Source organism: Mastomys coucha, unplaced genomic scaffold, assembly GCF_008632895.1.
Source record: "Mastomys coucha isolate ucsf_1 unplaced genomic scaffold, UCSF_Mcou_1 pScaffold12, whole genome shotgun sequence".
Lineage (NCBI taxonomy): Eukaryota > Metazoa > Chordata > Mammalia > Rodentia > Muridae > Mastomys > Mastomys coucha.
Genome location: NW_022196894.1, coordinates 54,227,249 through 54,243,721, shown reverse-complemented (window position 1 = coordinate 54,243,721; position 16,473 = coordinate 54,227,249). Strand labels below are relative to the sequence as shown.

The following is a 16,473-nucleotide window of genomic DNA, read 5'->3' as shown; positions in this document are numbered from 1 at the left end:
CCTGTATCATCATCATGAGAAGTGATTTTATATCTGAATCTTGCTTTTCCAGTGTGATGGTGTGTTCATGACTTTCTATGGTGGGAGTATTGGGTTCTGATGATGCCAAGTAACCTTGGTTTGTGTTGCTTATAATCTTATGCTTGCCTCCTGCCATATGGTTATCTGTAGTGGTACCTGCCCTTGCTAAATCTGACTGGAACCTGTCCTTCCTGTGATCCTGTTTGTGTCAGAACTCTTCAGAGTCAAGCTGTCTCTGGTTCTGGGATCCTATGATCCTGGGCTTCTTAGAGCATGTGAGAGTGGAGCTTCCTCTGGGTGTTTTGGGACTGGCTGTGGAGCTTACACCCAAGGTCTTCTCAGGGCACCGGCTGGCCCAGACAGACGGGAAGGAACCTGAGCCACTGGGCTGGCAGAGTTCCTGTATGCCTGATCCTGCTGGTCCTAGTTACTCCCAGTGTTGGGACAGATCATTGGTTCCTCCTCACCTCTGATCTTGGACATGTTAGAGCGCCTGAGAGTGGAGCTTCCTCTGGGTGTTTTCCATCATCACTTTTTATAATAAAATATAATCAGATAAAATAAAAACTAGCACAATGGAATTGGGCAAAACAGAGAGAAAAGAGCCCAAGTGAAGGCACAGGAAAGAGACACACTTGTTCACACACTCAGGAATCCCATAAAAACACACAAGGAATCTGTCATATGTACTCAAAGAACATTCTTTCTGTCTCCTTTTCTCTAAGGTTCCCTGAACACTGAGAGGAAGGATGTGATAGAAGCAAACATTCAGGGCTGAGTGTTTCAAGGTGTCTCTCTCTCTCTCTGTGTACAAAGTCTGGCTGGCTGTGGATCTCTGTGTTACTTCCATCTGCTTCAGGAAGAAGCTTCTCTGATCAGGGCTGAGTAAGGCTGTGAGTGCAGCAGAATGTCATTAGAAGACAATTTAGTGCTATGTTTTTCTGTTTGTTTTTAGAGCAGTAGTATTTGGGCTTTACTCTGTCTCTGGGCTATCTTGTCTGAGGTTCTTGGTCACCCAAACACTATCAGGTATGAGTTCTATCATGGAGAGAGGGCCTTAGGTCAATAAGATATTGGTTAGTTACTCCTATAAAGTCTTGTCAACAAACAAAGCTTCCAGTGCCAAGAACAGGCTATACTTAGATGAATTATTGGCCAAAAACAGTTCCATGGGAAACCCAGAACAACCCAGCCTCTTGCGAAGACTTCAAGACTTCCCACAAACTGAAGTGCAAGGCCCCATTGTAGAAGACCATATCTACAAAACTCATTGTCCATGGAGAAGTTGAGCTGGTGCCCACATAGGACCTTTATACCTGCGTATTAGCCTCTTTTGCACAGCAAGGTGCTCTGCCCACCATCAAAGGAAAAACATAAGTACCAACCAGCCAAAACCCCTCTGATCAACAAATGCCATCCTTTCTGCAAGATTTGTTGATGCAATGGTGGCACCAAGCCTGTGAGCATGATAATTATAGCATTTTTAAAAACTACATGTGATAAAACAAGACTCTGGTGAAGAGAAGCAGATATGTATTTAAGCAAATGCATACACACACATTTAGTGATTGTCACGGTGACTACATAGGCTGTGTGCTCCTGCCTTTTCTAATGAGGGAAACAACATATCTCTTGGGTTTATGACAACATGCTGAGTTCCTGTGTTTCATTCTATGCAGTCTTATCAAGAACATGGAGAATTACTCCTTTTCTCTGGGTGACGAGAAGGTGGTGGAACCTAACATAGCAATCCAGTCCGTCACTCGAGACAATGAGAAAGGGTCAAGTGTTCTCTTCTCTGTACAGAAAGGTAAGCTGTTTGCCTTCCGTGCTTGTGACAGTAAACAACAGTCCATTGCCAATAACAATTCACAGTTCACCAAAAGGCAGATATTTAAAATTCTAATTTCCCTTTCTTATAGGATCTAGTAATTCTCTGGCTTCTGGTGAAACATTGATTAACAAAAGTGCAGATGGACTAAACCCAGATGGACAGACCGAACTTCAGATCTTACTTAATACTGGGGAAAGTATGTCTTGAACCTTGTTTACAATGTTTTTAAACCACACTGAATCCAAATAATTACTAACTTAAAAATCCATGAAAGGAAGAATAAGCCTTGTTTCGTTTCACACCTAATAATTTTGCTTGTCTTTGGGCTCTAATACAGTGATCTCAATGATACCATTTCAGGTCACAGAGAATCTTACTTCATTTCAAAACCACACTGGAGAGTAACAGATTGAAATACTAGTGCCAGGTCCACAAGTCTATATTTCTATGAAACTCTCGCAGAAGTGTTCCTTACATTTCTGTGTCATAAGAAGGCTCAGTCACAAACTCTGTGCTTATTTCCTCATGGTGTGACACTCATGGAACCATTTTTATAACTGGGAAAGTTGTCATTTAGTGATAACAATTGCACTACCATCTCTAGGCTCCTCACAGTCTTGCATGTCACATGACATCTTGAAAAAGCTGTATTCTCAAAGTCTAAAGAAGTTGACTTCATCTCTCCCGACACCAATCTAGTGTTCCAAAGGACATATTTTTATTTATGCAAAAAATGTATTTGACCAAAATGCAGAAGAGTGATACTATTACTATGATATAATTACAAGAATCTAAACAACAGAGCAGATTTTATTCAATTGCACAGTGTGCTAAAAGTTTATCTCCCAGGTAGTGTGATGCTTAATAAACAGGAGTGAGGGGCCAGGGCTCAGATAAGCTAGAACCAGAGTGACTTGCAGTCAGGACTGTAAACTCGTGTTGGCCCTGCTCTGCTGGGGAATGTGGAATGTTTCAGTGTGAGATGTTAACTGAGAAAGCAAAACCACAAAGCCAAAAAAAATGTGCAGCTTACAGAGCACCCCACATACAGTTCCATCAGGAAGTCTCGCTCTTGTATTAGTGTCATTCCTGAAGGAATTCAAGTCTTGGCAAAGCCAAGCTTCCATGTGTTGTTCCCTGAACAATGGAGATGGAACAATTTCTTTTTCTATCACTGCTTTGCTGCTAGAGAGACCTTTTGCTGCCCAACACTTGGTGTTAGAACGATACTCAATGTACCGATGGCCAGCAACCTTTTTTATTATTTGAGATGGAGTCCCACTGAGTAGCCCTGGCTGTCCTGGACCTTTCTATGTAGATAGTCTAGGCTGCCCTCAAACTCAGAGATCAAGCTGCCTCTGCCTTTCAAGGGCACCACCGTGCCTGGTTTTGCCAGCAGTCTTCTTGACAGGACTGATCTGAAAAGGGTTGGACTCTGCCATATTCCCTGCTGAGCAGATCATTAGACCACAGCAGAAAAGTCCTGGGGGAAAAAAAAACACTTACTCCTCAAAGAACAATTCTGGAGCTGAGGAAAGGTGTACATAGAACAGCATTAAAGTTCAATCAGAAGGCACATGGGCAACAGCGGTCACCCCAGCATCCTCCCTTGGAATGCTTAAAGGGAAATCCATTCTGCACAGAGGAGTGTGATACACTCAGTATGATCAGACCAATCTAGATGTGCTTTATGATGTCCTATAGTAGCTTGTTTTAATTTTTGCTCTCGGTGGAAAATTTCTACATGTTTTCTTGTGACAACCCCTAGCCTCACATAGCTTTGCCAGGAGCGACCAGCTACAATTAGACACTTGAGCCTGTGCTTCGAAGTGTGGGGCTGGCTAATTCCCGAGAACCAAATGCTATACTAACTATACTCGGTGTGAAATTCCCTGCCTATTTTAGGAATAGATGCTGGTTTAACAATAACAGCCAACAGAGCTGGTGCCATTTGAATGGAAAAGGAAAGGATTAAACTTAACTGGTGCTTAAAGCTTGTCTAACACAAATATTTGGTCATGAATTCATTATCTGCTTGGCATTTCCAGCAAGGTGGAGACATGGTAATAAGTGGAACTTCTTACAAGAGAGGAAGACAGGGTGCACTCTCTGGAGTGAAGTTGGTGCCAAAACAGGACTCTTCTGGTTTAGTTTATATACAGTTAAGTTCGTTTAGTGTCTGGTCCAGTCTGATGTAAGCCTATGTTCTCTTCTTTGGCCTGGGCAAGTTTTTCTTCCAGGTCATCGATTGTCTTCTCCAGTTTAAAAACTGTCCACAGACTTGGCCTCCTTCAACTTGACAGACAGAGCTTGACTTCTTCATAACTATCCTCCTTTTCAGAATACTTTTCAGAAGCAGCTTCCAGCGATTTCAGATTGTTAGTTATATTCTTGAGCTCTTCCTTCAGGTTGCCACACTTTAGTTCAGACACCTCCGCCTGTTCCTCTGCTCTCTCCAGCTCACCCTCCAGGATGACCAACTTACATGAGCAACTTCCTCATACTTGTGGTCAGCCTCCTCGGCAATGAGCTTGGCTTCTTTGAGCTACACCTCCTGGATCTCCATTTTTTCCTCATCTTTCATGGCTTGGTTCTCTATCCCCTTCCTGCCTCTCTTACTCTAGCCTTCTCTGCCTCTTCCAGCTTCTACAGGGCTATGGCCTGTTGCTCCTGAGCATGGTCCAGCTCCTCTTCCACCAGCTAGATGCTGTCATTGAGAGCAGCCACATCTCCTTCAGCTTTCTCTTGCTGCTCACGCTCGCCATCCAACTCATCTAAAAGCTCCAAATACCTAAGTCTCCAAATTCACAAACCACGTAAAGCTCAAGAAAAAAGAAGACAAAAGTGTAGGTGCTCTGGTCCTTCTTAGAAGGGGGAACAAAATACTCATGGGAGGAAATATGGAGACAAAGTGTGGAGCAGAGACCTAAGGAAAGGCCATCCAGGGACTGCCCCACCTAGGGATCCATCCCATATACAGTCACTAAACCCAGACACTATTGTGGATGCCAAGAAGTGCTTGCTGACAGGAGCCTGATACAGCTGTCTCCTGAGAGGCTCTGCCAGAGCCTGATGTATACAGAGGTGGATACTTGCAGCCAACCATTGGACTGATCTTGGTGCCCCCAATGGAGGAGTTAGAGAAAGAACTGAAGGACCTAAAGGGGTTTGCAACCCATAGGAAGAACAATATCAACCAACCAGTTCCCTGCCCCCAGAGATCCTGGGAACTAAACCAACAATTGAAGAGTACACACAGAGAGACCCATAGCTCCAGCCACTTATGTAGCAGAGGATGGCCTTGTTGGACATCAATGGTAGAAGAGGCTCTTGGTCCCATGAAGGCTCGATGCCCTAGTGTAGGGAAATTTGAGGGAGGGTGGGGGCACACCCTCATAGAAGCAGGAGGAGGGGGGATGAGATAGTGGGTTTCTGGGGATGGGATTCAGGAAAAGTAATAACATTTGAAATGTAAATAAATGAAATATTCAATAAAAGAAATTCACAGGGGGTCTGCGGATGCAGCTCCTGGTGGAGTACTTGCCTACTATATACAAGGTTCTGCATTCAAACTCCAGTTCTCCAAAGAAACAAAGGACCAATTAGAGAGCAACGTAGACAAACTAGATACACTGACATTCCTAAGTACCAATTTTGGTATGTCTCAGCCACAGAACTTTAAGGAACAGATTCCATCAGAGTGAAGGGAAGATGTTATCAATTCACATAAAGAGAAAACATAAATCCATCTAGCTTTCTTTGCATTTATTCTACTTCTTTGTTCCTTTGGCTGGATAACTAGACCTAAATCAAAACCCATAAAATCTTTCTGATCAGTAAGGGAAGAGGAAACTATTTGAGTCAGTAAGCCATGGACTAGGAGATATAAGTGTTTAACAAACACAAGTAAAAACCAAAAGGAAAAAAACCCTAAAAGAATATTGTTTCATGAACATTCAAGGTACAAAAGGAAAGTTAAGATCTGTCTAATCCTTAACAGATAGGCAACAGCTAATAAAACCAATAATATAATATACTTGAGAAAATTCCTTAAGAGAATATTTAGAATATTTAGGTTAAAATGCAAGTTTCTATAGCATGATACCATTTATGTACATAGATAAAACATCTCCAACTATAGAATACTTTCTTTTTTGTATATAAATATGCAACAAAAGTTTAGACGTAAGCATGAAACAAACATACCAATATCAGGAAAATGACAGGCACATTGCAAGACTGTAATACTTGCTCAGTGTTAAAGCTAGCAGTACACACAATAGGCCCTTTACATCCATGGATTCTATATTAGAAGTTGTGGATTTAGAATATTTTTTCTCTTTTTTATTGGATATTTTATATTTTTACATTTCAAATGTAATTCCCTTTGCTGGTTTCCCCTCTGGAAGCCCCCCATCTCAACCTCCTTCCCCCTGCTTCCATGAGGGTGCTCACCCACCCACTCCCACCACCCTGGTATTCCCCTACACTAAGAAGGACCAAAGCACCCACAGTTTGATCTCCCCTTCTTCGTTTTTAATTGATGAGTAGTACTCCATTGTGTAAATGCACCAGTTTGCAATCTCACCAACAATAGAGGAGTGATCTTAGCCATTCTGACTGGTGTGAGGTGGAATCTCAGGGTTGTTTTGATTTGCGTTTCCCTGATGTCTAAGGATATGGAACATTTCTTTAGATGCTTTCGACCATTCAAGTTTCCCCAGTTGAGAATTCTTTTTTAGCTCTGTACCCCATTTTTAATAGGGTTATCTGACTGTCTGGAGTCTAACTTCTTGACTTCTTTGTATACATCAGATATTAGCCTTCTATTGGATGTAGGATTGGTAAAGCTCTCAGAATTTCTTAAATCTGTTTCTATCCTAAGAGTGCCATGGTGCTCTCTCTCTGTTTTCTCTTACTCATCCTCAGTGCTTGTATCCACACCGAGTCTACCTAGGATATTTAGAATTTACTTCATGGTTTGGTGAAAGGAGAGGATCTTTTTTTTTTTTTTTACTTTCTTATTTAGATACAAATAAGCAATATTTCTTAAATGGTTTAAAATGTTATTAAGAAACAGGTCTATGTCAAATTGAAAGGAGACATTTTTAAATTACAGGTTATGTGTATTTTGTGTGTATATGTTTTGAAATATACTGTAGAACAACTTTTCTAAGTAATGGATATCTGCATTACCTCTCAGAGTGAGTCTTTCGTGATGAAAATGCTTATTTCCCACTGTTTTAACCTGTTTCATGAGCAGAACATACTAACTGTAGTCACCATTGGGACAAGACATTTTTAAACATTTTCTTCCCACCTAATGAAAATTTTGTAGCCTTTAATCAACATTTTTCTAACACCTCCAACAACCCTAACCATACTTCCACAGTAATCCAAAGCACTAGCCTGCCAAACATGGCTCAACTCTTTGTTCTCTTAAAAAAGACAGTAAAATGGAAAAGCACAAATCATCGAAAACAACAGGGAGCCTGGCCAAACAATAGCCAGAAGGAGAAATTTTACTAATTCTAGACATTGAAGAGAAAGTAGATGAAAATAATAAGCTTGATTTCTGTATATATTTCTATATATGTATATGTATATTGTTTGTATATTATGAGTATATATTGAGAATCGGTTTTAATCATTTGTGAAGTTATTGGAAAACTGACTATCATCAGTTCTCAAAATTGGTAGTTGTTATGAGTAGGAGAGTCGTTTTTTTTTTTTTTTTTTAAGGGTGTGTGGCCCAGGGTAGTTGGACAACTCTGCAGTGGATGTCCACACACCTAAGAGTGCGTGGGCAGCTCAAACTGGACTTGGAGGGTTTGAGAAGCAGACAAGAGTAGAAACTGGGCAGATGGGAAGTTATACTAGATCTGGGAAAAGTTGAGGGGGAGCTGTTTATAATCAAAATTCATGATATGAAATTCTCAAAGAAATAACTAAAAATGAAATGAATATTCAATTTTTAAAATAAAAATTATGTTTGACAGTTCCTGATCACAATTCCACAAAACTATACATGTACAATAAAAGAGCACCAAACATTTTTGCCAAATTAGAACCTTTGAAGTGAGAAATCTATTACAGAAGGAATTAAAGTATGATTTCAAATAACTGGAAAATTAATAGCAATGATACTACATGTCAATGTGTAGGATATAGGTAAAAAGTGTTTTTTAAAATGGATTCTGTGAAAAACAATGAAATAAACAAGTATCTGATACAACTGATAAAGGGAGGGGGAGGATGGGAAAGGAATAGCTAAAAATTTAGAGATTTGAATTATACAAGCTACAAATGTAAGTTATTATAATGAGTATTCATAAAAATTATGATTTTGTAAAAGATGCCAAAAATACTCTAGGACTAGGAGAGGAGTGACCAGGAACTCTAATTTTTAAAACAGAATCTATATGCTCATTTGGATTCCTGTTTTATCTCAAGTATGCCATTTTATCAAAAAAAAGAAAGGAAGAAAGAAAGAAAGAAAGAAATAGAAATCCATAAGTATTTTGCTTTTTTACTTTTTATTTACATTTAAAATTTTTTGAGACTTTTATGCATGAGTACCATATTTAAATGATTGGTTTCCACCCGTACCTTTCCTCCCTCCAACTCCTCCTATGTCCCCTACCCCTTCTCTCAGGTACAGTGAGAGACCATGTCTCAAGAAAGTAATATGGAGAGGGATAGAACAGAACACCTGGTGTCCTTTTCTGGCCTCAGCATGCATGTATGGGTGTGCACACTCACAGGTGTGTGATGAACCATGCCATATACATATACACCACATATTAAAGATATGCGCTTATTATTATTTCTTCTGCTAAGTTGTCTGTGGCTAGCAGCTATGTAAAAGGGTTAAGAAGTATTCCTCAACTAGTTCATTTTGACCATTCCCATGGCCATGCAGGTACAACTTTCACAGTTGCAACCCCACAGGATCTTTAATAAACAGCTGATTCTATTCTCTGATGTCCAAAGAAATGTTTCACAATGGCCTTCCTGCTCTAAGATAGCTGATGCCTGACAGCCAGAGCAGAGATGGTGAGGAGTGAGTGCCTGTGCTAAGACCCCCATCAAAGTTTCCTTCAAATGTGTTGCCCAGTGACTTAAAGCATCTGCTCTGCTATATCAGGCCAGCCCTTATGGAGGCTTCTGTAGTTACAGACAGTAACCCTTTGCTAGTTCTTGCTCAGTGTTGTACTACCGGAGGAAGAAGCAGCATTAGTTGTGTCTACCCACAGATCCTGCCTCCTGTCTTACTGCATAAAAAGTGAGATGGTTATAAATGAGGCAGAATAAGCAGACATTTATCATCTCCACATAGGAGATAAGAAAAAGGAACCTCAGGAAGAAATCTATGGGAATAATTATATGGGAAGAAGCAGTTAGCCAGCTAGTGGTTAACATATGTTAATGATGCCTCTCATAGGCTTACAGCCTAGACTGGTCTGCCAAGGTTTTCTCACACATGCATACAGACAAACAGAGCCAATTACAAGCACCAGAAAGTTTTATCTTTACATATTGACCAATTATAAACTCTTTACATAAACTTGTCTTGGATTTAATTTGCTTTGGAATTCATACAGCTCAGGTAGACACATTTACTGGATTATTATATAGGATACTACAAAGGATACATATGAAAATAAGTATGAGGTGAGGTCTGAAATGAAGGGGTGCAGAGTTTTCACACCCTCTCTGGGGGTGTACCACACTCAGAAAGCTCCACATGCCCTGCTGTTCCGAAGCTGTCTGAACTCCATTCTTCGGGCTTTCCATGGAGACTTCATTGCATAGAAATAATTGAACCATAAGCAAGAATGTGTAAATGTGATTTGGACAGAGAATATAATCTAATGGAGTTGGGAAATAAATGAAATAGGTAAATTCAACAAACCTGTCTGTGTACACTTCTATTCAACTCGGTCAAATAATCCTGCCCCTTGGACATGAGGTAAGATATTTACTTAAATGGGATCTTATGATCAGAAAGGTCAGAGAATTTCCTGATGGCCAGCTTCAAAAGAGACATTCTAGTTCCCATGGATTGCATTTTGTAAGTAGTTATGAGCCAAGAGCTGCAGATAGCAATGGCATATTTGTATTCTATAACATCAGGGAACTATATTGCAATTAAGTAAAAGCTCAGCCAATGATCTTTTCTCTACCCTACCTTAAATATGAAGGAACCATGCAGTTCCACAGTGATTGAAACTTTACTTTGTTCACCACAGAGTATGTCTGTTGATTTTAATGTCTGCTTTTTTTCCTATAGATAAAAATCCATGTGGTTTTGTGGTGTATCAAAACCACAAACTTTTCCAATCAAAAACTTTCACTGCTACATCAAATTTTAGTCAAAAAATTATCTCTGGCAAAGTAAAAGGAAGTGAAGAAGGCAAGAATGATGTTTCTGTGCAAATGGTATTTAATCCCACGGTGAGTTTTTCCATGAATGGAAACAAAAATACTATCTACTCTTAATTTAAGACACTGGAGATTATTTTGATAAAAAGAACTCTACAGAATCTTTTTTTGAAAAGTCTTTTGAGCTAGGGAAATAGCTCAGTGGTTAAGAGCACTCACTGACTGCTCTTCCAAAGATCCTGAGTTCAGTTCCCAGCAACCACATAGTGGCTCACAACCATCTGTAATGGGACCTGATGACCTCTTCTGGTATGTCCAAAGACATCAATGGTGTACTCATATACATAAAATAAATAAATAGATTTAAAAAAAACTAGCCAGGAAAAGTCTTTTAAAGTAATCATATAAATATTTGTCTTATCTAATTTTCTGACAAACTAAAATAGAATATTAGTTAATAGAAAATTGATTTTGTATCCTCATATACTTTCGTTGGTTGGTTGGTTGTTTATTGTGTACTTGAAATAAACTATATAGCTCTAGCTGGGTATGAACTTGCAGCAGTCCTCCAACTTCAGATTCACAAGTACTGGGATTCTAGCTTTATAACTTTTTATGCCTTTCTTCTTCCCTCAATCTATAAGGGAGCTCTTGATGTTTGATATATACTCATTTCTCTTGGGACTATCTTATTCTATTAGACTTTTCCCTATCCAATTAATCATTAAATGTGTCATCAATTCACAGTATGATAAAAGAGAATTCCAGCTTCACTCCTATGCCTGTGTTTACTGGAATTTTTCAATAAAAGACTGGGACACATTTGGGTGCCAAAAAACCATGAACACCACAGGATTCCTTGGTTGCCAATGCAACCATACAACCAATTTCGCCGTATTGATGGTAAGCATGCGCAAAACAATCTCTTTCGAGACAAGGCTTTTCCTTATACACAGGTCTAGGATACATCAACCAAGGATAACGCTGAGGTATTATTTACATAGATTGGAAGTTCAGATAAAATTGGAAAAGGGATTAAGTGATAGAGCTGAAAGGAGCATGCTCGAAAGTAACAGAGGTTTACCATGTGGTTTCAGGATAGAGATAGGCAAGTTTAGTTTAGCACTGTTTGTAAGCATGGAAAAGATGCATATGTGTGAAGGAGAAGTTGGCACATTCCACTAGATGGACTGTCTAAGAGTGAGATCCTCATGGAGTGCAACACTTCAGTACATACTTGGCCGTGTGTAGGCCACTTGGACTTCCGGCAGCTCTTTCCATTGCAGCTGTCCCAGTTGCTGTTCTTGTTGCTAAGTGGAAAAGAAGCAGCTCTTGAATTCTTTACCTGTTTCCTAAAGGTTCACTTTCCCTTCCTGAAGCGTGTTAACCATCAAGTATCCCTGTACAGGGGCAGAAGCAGAACCGACATATGCACCATTGACCATTGATGGACTGACCGTTTTCAGAAGGTCTCTTCTCCATGCCACCTCTGAAAACCATTCTTATAAAGCAAGTGTTGATTAGGATATGTGAAGGAATGAGGACATGTGTAGAATGTTAGAATAAAATATTAACAGGGGTAGCTACTAAACAGCACTCATTCATGAATCCCTGGTGGGAAAACTGTGTTTTCATCCTGCAAGAGCTGACATGCAGCTAGGTTTAGGATGGAGATCCACACAGTACACTGACACAGTGTAGAAAATCAAATAGAACCTTATTTTTTAGACATGTTTGAGACAACTGTATCTCTTTCATTTTAGCTGTGAAACTGCTCTTAATTGATTTTTATTACTTCTTGTCTAATTTACATTGAGGGCAGATTTTTCCATCAGAAGACACTAGTGATAAAATTTTCCATTTTTGACATCAAGTCGTATTAGCTATGAAGATTAGCTTATACATTAAACGATACAGAAAGCTTTGTAACAGTTATATATAAGACTCCTGTTTCCAGCTGTGGTTGGGCAGATGTTAGTGAGAGGTAGGAGAAGCCTCATGTGGTTGTATGGAATACATTTTTATGTGCATATTTAAGAACCTGTTGGGGCTGGACAGTGGTGGTGCACACCTTTAATCCCAGCACTTGGGAGGCAGAGGCAGGTGGATTTCTGAGTTTGAGGCCAGCCTGGGTCTACAGAGTGAGTTCCAGGGCAACCAGTGCTACACAGAAAAACCCTGTCTCAAAAAAAACAAAACAAAATCCAAAAAAAACAAAAAACAAACAAACAAAAAAAGAACCTGTTGGGATAGATATAGATATATTGCACAAATAAAACCTTTTTTAAAATTAACAAATTCTATGACCATGTCTTCATGTGGAAGATATGCCTGAACTTTACTGTAAGTAAATTAGCATAGAAGTGTTCAGTAATACATGAATTCATGCAATCAATAGCAACAGACGATTCAGGCCTATTATAAACGATCCTGGCTTTTTAGACAGCGACTAAAGTTTTCTCTCTCTACTTACATGTATTCTAACTGAAATAATTAATTAATTAATTAATTAAGCCTTGACATCATGGAAGCTATTATTAATTTACCTCATTTAAGAATCTATCAGAGTTTTGGAGCTGGAAAGATGACTGCGCAGATAAGAACATTTCTAAGTTCAATGGCTTGCAAGTGCCTGTTACTCCAGTTCCAGGGAATCCAACATCCCCTTCTGGTCTTCACAGGTCCCCACACACACGTGGCATAAATTCACCCAGACACATACATGGAACTAAACTATATGATAATTTTTATACAAAGGTATAGTTGGCATCTAGCTGGTTATTTTAATCAATGTAATTCCATGGTACAGACTTACATTAATATTTTAAAAAAATTTCCAAGCCAGTTTATTTGAAATCTATGTCAAATTATTTTTCAGAGTTTCAAAAAGGATTACAAGTATCCCGAATCCCTAGACATATTATCCAACATCGGCTGTGCCTTGTCCATTGCTGGTCTGGCTCTAACAATCCTATTCCAGATTCTCACCAGGTAAGAGGAATAAGGGGCTTTTTATAGGAGAAACTACTATCCTGATTGTAATTTACTGGGTACATTCATATCAAAATTTAATTCTTCATCAGAATATACTTTTTCTGAACTGGAAGGAAACATTCAAAACACCCATTTTACAGATGGCCTGATCTCAGAGAGGCTGAGATATAGTTACAAGTAAATACATAATTATAAATAAGACAAAAGTTTGTTTTATGAGCCCACAGCCCATAGACCCCATAACTCTTTAATGTGGAATGAAACATCTCTGACAATCTGGATTGCAAAAGAAGAAAACATTGCTGAACAAAAAGGTCTTCAAAATAATTTTTCAAATGTGTAAAATTTTCGAATGATGGAAGTTTTACATAATCTTTTTGTACAGTCCAGTCTTTATGCCCCTCTCAGTCCGCCCCATGACAGTTCCTCATCCCATTCCTCTTCCTCCTGCTTTTTATTACATTTTTAAAATGAATGTTGGGAGGGAACATGCCACTGCATGTATGTGGAGGTCAGAGGACAGCACTTGAGAGTCATGTTCCCCTTCTACTGTGTGAACAGTACGGGTGTGTAGCTTGGTGGGCGAGCCTGTACCTGCTGAGGTATCACGCAAGCCCCTCATGATACTTCCTACACAATTTCTTGGAATACACTTTGCAGCTTTTATTATTAAATATCTCAAAAGGTATAAAAGGCTTAAATGATCAAGAAAATATTAACTAATAAATCAAAAGGCTGAATTCTCTCAGTGGAGAAATCCAAGGATTGAGAGAGGTTATGGTAGGATAGTATGAAGCCATAGAGGTCATAGAAAGGGTAGGCTCAATCATTAATTTGTAGGGTAAAAATAACAAGACACATCTGGATATTAGAACTCTTAAAAACCAGGATGAATTCAGAAAAACAGCTATTGGGAAGATCTATACTCTAGAAATTCTAAAAGAAATTAGATGATAATGAGTATAGCTCTTATAGCCTTCATTAGTACAAGACTGTATGCCATAGAATATAGGACTGCTATTTGATATTAGAGAGGACACAAGATATAGCTGTCTCTAATAAAGAAAATGGTATGTACATAGTAGAGAATAAATACCTTGTATTTGACGTCAATGTCATTAAAGCACATCTTTCCTCTTTTGTCAGTCATATATATGAATATATATGTATGTATATGTATATATATATATGTATGTATACATATACATACATATATATGTGTGTGTATATATATACATACATATATATATATATATATATACATATACACACATATATATATATATGTTGGCCAATACAGAGAACACATACATGGACCACAGCATACATATCCTCAATATTATACACCTCTTCCATGCATACAGCACATCACACACATGCAGACACACAGGCACACACACATGATCAACATGATTATACTGCCTTCTAAAAGTTGCTGGTATACATTGCCAGTCTGTAGACAAACCCAGGAAACCAAAAACTGTTTGAACAAAGACATTAAGTTCATAGGAACTGGGAGTGGGGCACAGAGGAGCAATTTTGAAGAACATTTGGTTCTGCATCTAGAAATTACAGCTCTAAACGGTGGAACACTTTGAGCATATCTCATGTTAAAAGGCAATTCAGACCATCTCGAACATTTAGCAATCAGTAAGAATTTCTCGGCTGGCGGTAGTGGTGCACACCTTTAATCCCAGCACTTGGGAGGCAGAGGCAGGTAGATTCTGAGTTCGAGGACAGCCTGGTCTACAGAGTGAGTTCCAGGTCAGCCAGGGCTATACAGAGAAACCCTGTCTCGAAAAAACAAAACCAAAAACAAAAAAAAAAAGAATTTCTCAAAGTATAACCCTGGGACTTTCATCATTCAGAGGTACCATGTGGAAAGAGAATTCTAAGCTCTTACAGAAAATAAATATGATTATGATCTGACATATCAAAAATATGTAGTGATCATCTGCCTGTAAAGAAAAATAACATCAGTAGTAATATAAAACACTGCCTAATTTTACAGGTTTGTGGAAGGTTTACCTTTTTTTTTTTTTTTTCTTCGAGACAGCGTTTCTCTGTGTAGCCTGTCCTGGAACTCACTCTGTAGACCAGGCTGGCCTCGAACTCAGAAATCTGCCTGTCTCAACCTTCCAAGTGCTGGGATTAAAGGCGTGCACCGCCACTGCCTGGTGAAGTTTTACTGTTTATAACATAAGCAAAATGAGTTTTTTAAAAAATATATCATTATAACATTTTTAACTTTTAAAATTATATTTGGCATTAGCTTAAAATTTACAAGTGATTTTTTTAAAGATTTATTTATTTATTTATTTTATGTATATGAGTATACTGTAGCTGTCTTCAGACACACCAGAAGAGGGCATCAGATCTCATTATAGATGGTTGTGATATACCATGTTGCTGCTGGGATTTGAACACAGGACCTCTGTAAGAGCAGTCAGTGCTCTTAACCGCTGAGCCATCTCTCCAGACGCACAAATGATTTTTAAAAATAAATATTGGCTACAAAATTTCTCTACATTCAAATATGGGTTCATCTATTAATACAAAATTTTCAATTTTGAGGCAGAAATGCCATGTAGACATTCTTCTGCTGCACATAGCCTTTGTATCTGTTTGTACATGTCTGAGCTCAATGATGTAAAACAATGTATTACCTCTTATGAACTGGGGGCTTTCTAGGGCTGGTCTGGTCTTGCTGAGCTCTTTGAAGAGATGGAGTCAGACCATAGCCAAGATTCATTCTCTAGAAGGCTAGGGCAGTGGTTCTCAACCTTCCTAATGCTACAACTCTTCCTCATGTTGTTGATATTGTTGATTTGCTGATGATGTTGATGTTGTTGATACTGTTGTTATGGATATTGTTGATGATGTTGTGTAAGGGTCCATAATTTGCTGAAGAAGGATAACTCGGATTCAAATAGTATGCAAAAGCAGAATGTTTTATTCTGCAGAAGTCCAGCATGCTAGGGTCTCCCGTTGCCAAGATAGAGATGCCCCAGTGGACTCACAGACCTGATTTAAAGCACAGTAGGGGAACTTGGGGGAGGGGGAGGTAACCTCTATCTTAATCATTGGCTCTCTATCTCTAGAGACATTCCAGAACCATTGATGGGGAGTAGGGGCTGGAAACTGTAACTGGGGAAGTCTGGAAACTGCTGCTGACCTACTGTCCTTCTTTCAGGCCAGGTGGCAGGGCAGTTTCTGATTGGCTGCCTGAAACCTGGAGT

The 16,473-nt window shown here is 39.0% G+C and overlaps 1 protein-coding gene across 2 annotated transcripts in view; it reads left to right on the top strand.

Annotated features, from left to right (window-relative positions):
• Window positions 1–16,473, top strand: part of Adgrg7 (adhesion G protein-coupled receptor G7) — a 74,512-nt gene that overhangs the window by 38,736 nt on the left and 19,303 nt on the right. The window contains exons 7-12 of one of the 2 annotated variants that reach the window (XM_031364127.1): window positions 1,701–1,831; window positions 1,944–2,051; window positions 4,231–4,233; window positions 10,149–10,312; window positions 10,988–11,143; window positions 13,119–13,231. In XM_031364127.1, coding sequence (XP_031219987.1) covers window positions 1,701–1,831; window positions 1,944–2,051; window positions 4,231–4,233; window positions 10,149–10,312; window positions 10,988–11,143; window positions 13,119–13,231 — 675 coding nt within the window. The remainder of the gene's footprint in view (window positions 1–1,700; window positions 1,832–1,943; window positions 2,052–4,230; window positions 4,234–10,148; window positions 10,313–10,987; window positions 11,144–13,118; window positions 13,232–16,473) is intronic. The other variant, XM_031364126.1, reaches the window with a different exon arrangement.